Source organism: Myotis nattereri, assembly GCF_964212035.1.
Source record: "Myotis nattereri genome assembly, chromosome: 7".
NCBI classification, from domain to species: Eukaryota; Metazoa; Chordata; class Mammalia; order Chiroptera; family Vespertilionidae; genus Myotis; species Myotis nattereri.
The window spans coordinates 31264319-31275015 of NC_138082.1; the positions used below are offsets into that span (position 1 = coordinate 31264319).

Below are 10697 nucleotides of genomic sequence, written 5' to 3' on the forward strand. Positions count from 1 at the left end.
GCAGACGATGCAGTCGCTTAGACGCGGCGCAGGCCAAGCTCATGCCGCGTGGGGTGTTGCGGACTGCACGGTCCCCTCGAGTGTAGGCAGAGCTTAATGGATGCGCCCCGGGTAGGAGGCGCTCTCCGGCTGTTGGCCGTGACGCACAGACCTCTTGGAGAATGTGGCACAAAGGAGCGGGAGGTGGCGGCTACGGCCAAGGAACTCCGTTCCCCTCCGAGAGGAAGGGTGGCCCCAGGCCCGCGCCTCAATAAAGACAGCTGGCGGTGGTACCGAGGGGCGAGCAAGACGGGGGACGCCTGGTCCCTCGGGTTGGCGCGCGCCCACCTGGAGAGGATCCCACGGCCGGCCACTGGGACTCCTTGGACGGCGGAGACGTGGCGAGCGTTCCCTCCGCCGCCGGGAGGGGATGGTGACCGCCGGCCCGCGGGCGGTGGCGTGGTTCCCCCTCCCCGTCCAGAGCCAGCCCACGTTTCCACCGGCCAGAGGACAGGGAGGGCGGACCTCGCTCCCCCAATTCTGCCGGGAAAGCCCCGCAGGCCAGCGAGCAGGCTGGCAGGTGTGACCGGGGATGCGGGACTGACGCGTGCGGCACAGGGCGAACGGGAGGGGCTCAGAGCCGGCAGGCGCCCGGGCATTCAGGCCTCTTCCCGGCCAGGTCGCGGAGTCGGAGCCCGTGGGGCAGCCGGAGAGTGCGCGGTCAGCTCAGTAAATGGGTTTCGCGGTGGACATGGCGCCAGCTGGCCCCTGACCTAGGGAAACCGAGAGGGGAGACTCAGTCTCTCCTCTGCACCAGGCTTACAGCCCTGCAGGACTTGGCATCCGTCCCTCCTCTACGATCCCAGACTCCGGGTTTTCTCCATTCCCAAGTCGGCGGCCCCGAGAGACAGACAGTGGGACCCGCCAATGGAAGGACGCAAAGCGTCAACTTTGTGTTCGCCCGCCACTCTCAGCCAATGTGCGCTCGTTCCTCCGGAGTCCCGCCTTCCGTGTCGGGCGCCCCCTTCTGGCAACGCAGGGATGAACCCTGTCTGTCGCCATGTTGTGTGTGGCTGAGGTATTTTTCTGGAACATACTTGCACCTCTTCTAACCTTTCCTTCCACACAGCTGGTTTTTTAATTCGACAGCCAAGTGAGGTGGCGATAAAGAGGATGCAGCCTACGGTTTTCCGATCCTCTGCAAGGGTTGGGTCAACACGTCACGCTGCGCTCGCGGAGCCCAACGCCATTTTGAGTGTGGCGGCTTGATGGTTCCCTTCTCCGGGCTCCGCGTGGTCCCCGACAGGGCGCCCCAAACTTCAAGGAGCCCCCCCAAGGATTAACCCAACTAATCTAAGGGATGATTATTGCCCCCTTATACTCCCTCGTAGTCCATGTGTCCCTCGCAGCCCCTTAAGTGGGAGCGGAGACGGGGAGACTAGATGGCCGGGCTCTGGAGGGAAGCTCCCTGAGGCTGTCGCGACGGCAGTGACCGTCGGGGCAGGCGCTATCCAGACCCTGGAGACCACGCCCGGGGGCTGCCCAGCTCGAGGTAGTAGCCCGCACCGGTCCTCCAGGCCCTTCGATGTCTGAAACACCGTGTGTGCTTGGCATGGCGCCCGCTCGTCGGCTGTTTTAGGGGGTGCACGCAGGGGCAAGTGGTGGGTAAACGTGGTGACATCCCCAAAGACTCGGAGCCCCCGGGACTGGGCAGAGGGGGTGAACAAAGTGAGAGTCGTGCGGGCAGCCCAGGTGCGCGGGTCTTGGCCTCGCAGCCCTCAACGGTTGTCTGGGACCTACGCCCCCTTGCACTGGGGCAATTCTTGGTCGAAGGTGCCCAGGCGTGTGGGGCAAGGATCTCTGCGGGCACTGCGCAGGCACCGCCCGGGGTGAGCGCAGCCCAGCACCCGGTCTTCCCCTCCCCCTCGCTGGCAGCCGTCGTACGCGCCTCCCCCTCCTTCCGCGGGGAGGGGTGGAGGGGGGCTGGGCGGGCAACTTTGCCGCGCTTTGGCTTTTGGTGTCGGCAGCCCCAGCAAAACAGCGGTGAGAGCGCGCGCCCTCAGGTCGCGCGCGCGAGCCCTTCCCCCGCGGCTTCGGCGCCGCTGAGACCCGGCAAACTCAGACTCTGAATGACAGAGCGGCCGGCGACTGCGCAGCGCGGGACGCACCAAGGCACTGCCGCTTTAAGCACGCTTGCCCATTGTTCAGATTGGAGCCAATGAACGAGCGCCCGCTCCCTGCGCCCAACCAATAGCATTTGGGTAAGGGAGGCCGGGCGCCGCCCACTAATCTATATTAAAGGTTCTGGCGCCGCGTGAGTTCCCCACTGGCTGCTCTGAAAAGCCATCTTTGCATTGTTCCTGTGGCTCCTTCTCCGCTCGCTGCAACCACCTCCGCCGCGCGCCTCCTCCACCGCCGCGGACTCCGGCAGCTTCTTCGCCAGAGTCCTCCAACTCTCGCTTTTTTAGAAAAAATCCGCTGCATAGGATCACCGGCGTGCCCCACCATGTCAGACACGGCCGTGGACACCAGCTCCGAGATCACCACCAAGGTGAGCTGGACGCCGCCCGCCCCTTCGGGGTCCGCGCGCTGTTGTCGCCGGAGCGGTGTTTGGCGCGCGGCGGTTGGGCTTTCCCGAACCCGCTATAGCGCTCTCCCGCGGAGAGCTCGGCCTAGGCCCGCGAGGCAGCCCACTCTTTGTGTGTGCGGGGGAGGGGGCGGGAAGTGCTGCGGGCAGACGTGATGCCGGTCGTGGAGTGGGCCGGGCACCCTCGGAGCCTCGGGGAGGGCGGGAGCGGAGGCTGAGGGGCTGGAGGAAAGACTGCTCCTCGGCTCTGGAAACTTGCTCGACTCTCCTGAGCGGTGGCGGGAGGAGAGGGGCCCAGCGGAGGGGGTCGTCGGCCCGGCGGGCGCACGGAAATAACTTTGAAACTCCACAGTGCGTTTGGAATCGAAAGTGTTGGGGGGGCGCGTATGCGGGCTGGCTGCGGGAAGTGGCAGCTCCGCGGTGAGCGCCCGCGGGCGGCGCTGCTCTTTGTTTGGCGTTAGGTCGCCTCGTTTCGCGCCTTGCAGCGGGTCCGAGGCTTATCTGCGCAGAGCTCTGATAAGTGGAGTGGGCGGCGGGCCGCCCGCGACGTCAGTTTTCTCGGCGGAGATGTTTAAGGGCTCATCCTTCCTAGGTGTTGGGAGGCGGGGGTGGGCGTCCTCGCGGGGGCAGTGCGCCGGGAGCAGCCGCCCAGCGTTAGTGCACCGGCGGAGCCGGGCTTGGCGGGGGAGAGCCCACGCGCCGGAGGGAGGAAACGGAAAGTGAAGGAGCGGCGCCCCGGGGCGACGATGGGCGCCCCCCGCGGCTGCCGGGAAAGACCGTGCGCGCAGCTCCTCCCGGGGCGACGCGGACGAACAAAAGCTGCGACCGCAGGTAGCCCGCTGTGGGGTCGGGCCGGTCGCCAGGGTAGTCGGGGTCCTGTGCTGCGGTTCATTGCCGCCCTCGGTTTTGAGGTCCTGCGCGTTTGGCACAGCTGGGCTTCTGCGCGCTGCGTCGGTCCCGTTGCCGGCCCCGGGAGTGTCTCCGCCGTCGGCGGGAGCGCGACACTTTAAAGCGGACCAGCTTTTTTAGCCCTCGGCTCTTGGCCTCGTCTCTTACGGTCACGAGTCACCTTGGCGTCTCCTTAACCCTAGTGCCCCTGGCGTCACCTCTGGCGCTCTCCCAGGGGCGACTCTCCCGGCAGACCCGGGCTTGCGACCGGCTTTCTGAAGAGGCTCCCTCCGACCCGCTCTGGGCACAGCCAGAGTCTAGTTTAGATGGGAAGATTGTCCCTCCCCGGGGCGGGCGTCCGCGCTTGCTTTCCTCCAGGGTGATTTCCCACTAGAGGCAATAAATAGCCGGGTGGAGCGCGTCCCCGACGGCCTAGGGGCTGCGATACCGAAAAAGCCCGGCAGACTTCGGGGCGGCCTCCCGCGGGACTTTGCCCGCCAAATGCAGAGGCGCAAAACCCCGCGTCTCTAGGACTGCGGGGTTGGGGGTGTTGCGCAGGCGTCCGGAGCCCGGCAAGACTGGTGCGCACCTCAAGTGCTCGGCTGGGCCAGCGCAGCCCGCCGGCTACGGGTCTCCAGGGTCAGGGGCACACTCGGCGGCCGCGGGCCACGTGCTCTGCGCGCGCGGTGCGTGCAGAGCCCGCGCGCAAAGCTCGCCGGGCGGGGGCTGTGCGCCTGCGCAGTGCGGCCTCCCCGCCCCCACTCGTTCCCTAGGGCTTCAGCCGCCAGGGGGCGGGAGTGGGCAGCGCCCAGTCGGGTCGGAGTTGGGCGGGCTGGGGCAAACCGGGCCGACAGGTGCCCCGAGGCTGCTTTCTGGACGGCGCCCGGGGCAGTTCGATGCCTGTCTGTTGGCGGCTGGCCTAGCCACACTATATGGAAAAAATTACGGGGCTTCAGGGCGTCCGCAGCGGCACTGCCCTTTGGAATGCCGGCCGCCTCGGCTCCCTGAGGTGCGCGGGAGGGCAAGAGGCGTTTGGGGCCTAGGCACTGGTTTCTTAGCCCGAACCCGTTTCCAGACCGCGATCTGCAGCCCCCTGGGATAGCTGTTAGACATGGGAGGTTGGTGAATTTGGGTTTTTTCAAAGGCCTGAGCTTGCCGGGTCCTAGACTAGTGGGCTTGGGGCTGGAGCTCTGCTGCGAGGACTCTGGCTGGTGAGGCGCCTCCCCAGTTCTGGCTGTTGGCTCCTTCCCTTCCTGGGCTAGTCCGCCCACAGGAACTCCCGAAGTGGTAGGGTCCTCCCTCTGCCTATTTATGGCGCATACCTGCTGCCTTCCCAGAAGGACTTGAGAGGCGGAGCTTCCTCTGCTTGGAAACAAGTCCGATGGGTGCGTGTGAGAGTTCCCCGGCTCGTCAGACGGGTTTGGGGCTGTGGTGCCACATGGCTTTTACGTGTTTCTCAAGGGAAGGGCTGAAAAATCAGACAACCTGACCACAGGCAGACACTGTATCTGTGGCCTTTCTTCCACTGGCTCCACGTGTTAAGTGCGGCACTTTTAACTTGGGGCATCTGATTAGCACTGTGTTATACCTGGAGTCCCTTAAAAGACTTTTCCTCCTTCCCTTTTGAAGGACTTAAAGGAGAAGAAGGAAGTTGTGGAGGAGGCAGAGAATGGAAGAGATGCACCTGCGAATGGGAACGCTGTGAGTGTCCACCTTGCTCAGTACCTCCTAGCTGCTCCTGGCCAAGACGCTCTCTTCCTGGGCTTAGTCCGGGCTGGGGGAGGAGGCTGGGCGGTTTTGTGTCAAGGTCACCTGGTGGCTCTTCAGGGGTCTGAGGCTGTAGAAGTGTACTGGGCAGTGATGGTCTGTCTTAGGTAATAACCTGGTATGTTTTCTGTCGAGGAGAATGAGGAAAATGGGGAGCAGGAGGCTGACAATGAGGTAGATGAAGAAGAGGAAGAAGGAGGGGAGGAGGAGGAGGAGGAAGAGGAAGGTGATGGTGAGTAGCCTTGTCTGTCTCCTCCTTTGGGGGGTACCTTTCTCTGGCTTCTGTCACAGGTGGAGGAGTTGGCTCCCAGGGTGGGGGCCAGTGAACTACCTACAATTGGGTTTGTACCTGTGGAGTCAGGGCCTTCCTTGTTTTAGATTAAAGCTGCGTCTTACACTGTCCCACCCGATGGAGAGTTCCTCCACCCACTGAGTGGGGTCTGGCCTCTCTAGGTGCAGATGCTTGCACCTCTGAGTCCTCTTTCTCCCATCTGAAGACAAGTGCCTGCATGGGTGTTGTGGGTACCCCAGCTGCCCTGTTAGGCAGCAGAGACAGATCCAGGGACATTTACACCTGGCAAATCTGTTACTGGGAGATTCCTTAAGGAATGCAGTTCAGTTTTCCCTTTTTCCTGCTCCTTTCCCCCAAGTTCTGGGTCCCACTGGGTAGAAGGGAGCCAGAACCCTCCCTGGTTGGTTGATTCCTGAAGGGTTGTGGTTCACCTGAGGTTTGATTGTCCAGGTGAGGAAGAGGATGGAGATGAAGATGAGGAGGCTGAGGCAGCTACAGGCAAACGGGCAGCTGAAGATGATGAGGTGGGTTCTGACTTGAGGGATAGGGTTGGGGGCTGGGGGGACTCGGTTGTATTTGGGGTGCTGGGTATTTCTGAGTTGCTTTAAAGGCCTCTGGGACTATCAGCAGGAGCTGAGGCAGTTGGTGGGTGGGCTCAGTGGTTGGAGCGGACCTTAACAATACTTTTCCTGCTCAGGATGATGATGTTGACACCAAGAAGCAGAAGACCGATGAGGATGACTAGACAGCAAAAAAAGGAAAAGTTAAAGGCCTCCGTGACCTATTCACCCTCCACTTCCCGTCTCAGAATCTAAACGTGGTCACCTTCGAGTAGAGACTCCCGCCCACCTGCCTACCCACCCACCTCAGGCAGCGCCACCTGCAGATGACACGCACTCTCCACCACCCAACCAAAACCACAACGTGAATTTGCAACAGGGGAGGAAAAAAGAACCAAAACTTCCAAGGCCCTGCTCTGCTTTTTTTCTTAAAAGTACTTTAAAAAGGAAAATTTGTTTGTATTTTTTATTTACATTTTATATTTTTGTACATATTGTTAGGGGTCAGCCATTTTTAATGATCTTGGGATGACCAAACCAGCCTTCGGAGCATTCTCTGTCCTACTTCTGACTTTACTTGTGGTGTGACCATGTTCATTATAATCTCAAAGGAGAAAAAAAACCTTGTAAAAAAAGCAAAAACAACAACAAAAAAACAATCTTATTCCGAGCATTCCAGTAACTTTTTGTGTATGTACTTAGCTGTACTATAAGTAGTTGGTTTGTATGAGATGGTTAAAAAGGCCAAAGATAAAAAGGTTTCTTTTTTCCCTTTTTTTGTCTATGAAATTGCTGTTTATTTTTTTTGGCCTGTTCGATGTATGTGTGAAACAATGTTGTCCACAATAAACAGGAATTTTATTTTGCTGAGTTGTTCTAACAAAGCTCTGTCTCAAGCCTGTTTCTTTCTGTTCTGGTTTCTTGAAACCTGGGGAGGGGCAAAGAGGTGGGAGATGATCTTGAACTCGGCTCCAGCTCTTGACTGGGTAGGGATAGAGGTTGAAGATTCCAGTTTGGGAGGAGACTGTTGTGTCCTTGAGGTACCAGTGTCTGGTGCGGGGCACTGGAGTTAGGGGCTGAGGGGAGAGCTGCTTACCAGTTTTGTCTACTGGTTGTACCAAAAACCTTTTCCTGGGACCACAGTATTGGATGTCAAGTGAACCTGTGTGCCCTGGAAGGTGTCTAGGGCCTCAGACTGGAGGCACAGGCTAGGCGTGTGGATGCACTCTTCCCATGGGACAGCTGACCTTCCCCTGCGCAGGCCTCAGTGGATTAGGTTGTCTGCTGAGTGGCTCCCCCTGGTGGTGATAGGTGGCACCTTATCCCTTAGGACTTAATTTCCAGGGCAGTGATGGCAGCCTTGTCCTCATTCTGCAAGCTTTGGCCTCCTGGAGAAACAAGTTCCTGGGTTAGTCTGGCAGGCCATCCTGCCCCTTGAGCATAGCTAAAGATGATAGGTGGGCCAGTTTTGACTAACTGGAGGAAGTGTGGTGCGACCTCAAGTTACAGGCCTCGGAAAGGTGATGGTTAAGAGCCCACTAAGAACCTCAGGCTCGTTTCCTAGGCTGGTGTCCACAGGAGAGCTTTATAGGCAGGAGCCGCCTGCAATCTAGTCAGGGAGGTTTGACAACCCAGCTGTGGAGGGAGGTACAGGGAATGGGCTGATGATGCCACGGTGGAGGCTGCAGGACACCGCCAGGTGACATCTAAATATGTGGATCCTGCTCTCAGCTGTGCCTCCTTGGTCTCCTGAGTAGTCTCAAACACATCTGGTGTCCGGGTACAAGTGAGATACTTGTTTTGGGTGAAAGAAAAGGGATTAAGGGTTGGGGACACAGGCCCCCCCCCCCCCCCACACACACACCCCATAGCCTGGAGTTCTGACTTTGTAGGTCTGGGTGTGGACAAAGATGGGTGGGGACTGAAGTCATGCACCCTCCCTACCCACACTGCCCCTTCCAACACTGGCTATGTGGGGGTTCCTTTTCTCACCTTGGAGCTGACTGCTGTGGGGGCACACTGCTTTATCAGAAGAGAGTCTCTGGGGCCCCAGCCCCTTCTAACAGGAGGAGACATTGTGGGGTATTTCATCCACACCTCACACCACTGGGGCCTGGGTTAAGGGCAGATGCTGGGAGGGAGAGAAGCAGGCACACATAAGACAGTATCTAGGGCAGCGGTTCTCAACCCGTGGGTCGCGACCCCTTTGGGGGGGTCGAATGACCCTTTCACAGGGGTCGCCTAAGACCATCGGAAAACACATATATAATTACATATTGTTTTTGTGATTAATCACTATGCTTTAATTATGTCCAATTTGTAACAATGAAATTGGGGGTCACCACAACATGAGGAACTATATTAAAGGGTTGCAGCATTAGGAAGGTTGAGAACAACTGATCTAGGGTAAAGCATCATGATTCAGGGATCAATTGGATGTTGGAGGCAGTTCTCATGGAGGATCCCCCAGGCTTTGGCCTGAGACCTTGAGCACAAGAAGGAGCCGTTTACCACAGGGAAGGGGCCAGAGATGAAGGTCTGGAGGGCAGAAGAGAGACCTGGGCTGCACCAGAGTAACTGAGGCCTAGGTGTGAATAAGGCAAGCCAGGGCGAGGGCACAGCAAGAGGAGAGACAAGGCTCAAGTCACACAGCAGGGACCATACCAAGCTGGACACTGCCCCTCTGGGTAAAGTAAAACTCTGAGACCAGGACCCCCTCTTGCTCTTGCCTACCCTGTGCCTCACCTCCCTTGCTCACCAGCCAAATCAGCCTCTTGTGTCCACAGCAAGCTTGGTCCTCCCTTATAGCCTTTGCACTTGCTGTTCCTGCTGCAGGTATGTCTGACTTCTAGACTTCTCATGACTCGCTTCATGTTAGGTGTCAGTTCCAGTGTTATCTTCCCAGACGCCTTCCCTGGTCCCCAGTCTAAGAAGGCCCTTCCCAGTTCTGGCCCTCTGTCGCAGAGCAACTCTCACAGTGTGAGCTTATATATTTACCTGCTTGTGTGTTTTGGCCCACTGAGGTCAAGGGTCACTTCTTTAAAGGAAAAAAATATATATATTTCAGAGAGGAAGGGAGAGAGAGAGAAACAGGTGATGAGAGAAAATCATTGATTGGCTGCCTCCTGCACGCCCCCACTGGGGATCAAGCCTGTAACCCAGGCATGTGCCCTGACCAGGAATTGAACCATGATCTCTTGGTTCATAGGTCAATGCTCAACCACTGAGCCACATGCCTGGGCCACTTTTTTTCTTTTTTAAATGTTTTTATTGATTTTAGACAGGAAGGAGAGGGACAAAGAGATAGGAACATGAATGAAAAACATTGATTGGCTGCCTCCTGAACACCCCCTACTGGGGATCCAGGCCAGCAACCTGGGCATGTGTCCTGACCAGGAATCAAACTGGTGACCTCTTGGTTCATTCAACCACTGGAGCCACTTTTGGGAACAACTGGCTCCTGACTTTTCAAGGTAAGACTGGCCAGCTGGGCTAGGGGCCACTTCTTATTCAACACTTTCTCCCCCACATGGTAAGTATTCTGTCCATTCCATTCATTTGTTCATTCATTTATTAGTTTGCATATATACCAGATGCCTTCTGTGCTAGACACATAGGTTCCAGAGATAAAGAACAAGAGAAACAAGCGCCCTCATCCTGACATGGCTAGTGAGACACCATGCAAAACCCATTCCACACCTGTCTCCACCACATTTGTGGTTTCTGCTGGATGCCCGAATTCTGGGAAGGCCTCACCCTTCACAGGGACTAGAGCTTAGCTGTCCTCAGTGCGTCACTCAGGCCCCAGAATGCCCATTCCCCCATTGAATTGTTTCCAAACTGCTGCCAGGGTCAGGGTTAGATAAAGCCTTCGTAGGAGGGACCTTCTGACCCTATGTGACCATCTTACACCTCTGCACAGGCTGGGCCGCTGACTTTTCAAGGTAAGACTGACCAGCTGCTCTCCGTCCTGCTGCCCAGGACAGCACAGTCTTGCTGATATTCCCAAAGCCTGGAGCCCAGGGAGACCTTAAGGCAGAAGAAGGGGGTTAGGAAGGCCACATAGGCAACGTGAAGGGTTGGGGTCAGGTCTAACCCAGCTCCCTCAGGCTGCGGCCCTGCTCTGCTCAGAGCTACTACTCTCCAACTCCCCGGAAAAGAGGTGAGAAGCTGCCCCATACACAGACAGGGCAGTTAATATGGGGCAAGTAACTGAACCTTACTGAGTCTTTATCTGTTCCTCTGCACAATGAGAACAATAGCATGAGGCATGAGTCAGGGTCCAGGGCTGCCTCTCTTGAGGTCCTACATCTGCGCTGAGCTCCCTGCTATACCCTTTGTCCAAGCATCCCTTCACTCCACCAAAAGTTTGACCTGGAATAGCCCTTGATGACTCCAGCAGAACCCACTTTCCTCTTGTCCTGAGCCTGGCACATCACATGATTAAACACTGCCTGGGAGCCTATCCTCAGGGTCCAGGGTCACCTTCATCCTACCTACTCCCAAAGTCTACCACAGCAAGGACAGATTGGAAGATTCGTGAGAGATGGGCGCCCTCTGGTGGCCATAGAGGAACTGCAGGGGGCTCCCCTGAGTTCTGCTCAGTCCAGGAAAAAACCCTTCA

General features: G+C 57.8%; 1 protein-coding gene across 4 annotated transcripts; it reads left to right on the forward strand.

Annotated features, from left to right (window-relative positions):
• Positions 1–1329: 1329 nt before the first annotated feature.
• PTMA (prothymosin alpha) lies at positions 1330–6957 on the forward strand. 4 transcript variants are annotated; one of them, XM_081096244.1, is made up of 5 exons: positions 1330–2530; positions 5084–5155; positions 5360–5453; positions 5964–6037; positions 6211–6957. In XM_081096244.1, exons 1-5 carry the CDS (start codon positions 2486–2488, stop codon positions 6256–6258), a joined length of 333 nt encoding a protein of 110 aa, XP_080952370.1. In that variant the 5' UTR covers positions 1330–2485; the 3' UTR covers positions 6259–6957. The 4 variants fall into 4 exon arrangements, with proteins under 4 accessions (XP_080952370.1, XP_080952369.1, XP_080952371.1 ...); XM_081096243.1 differs by having other exon boundaries at positions 2306–2530; positions 5357–5453; XM_081096245.1 differs by lacking the exon at positions 5360–5453 and having other exon boundaries at positions 2306–2530.
• The last annotated feature ends 3740 nt before the right edge of the window (positions 6958–10697 follow it).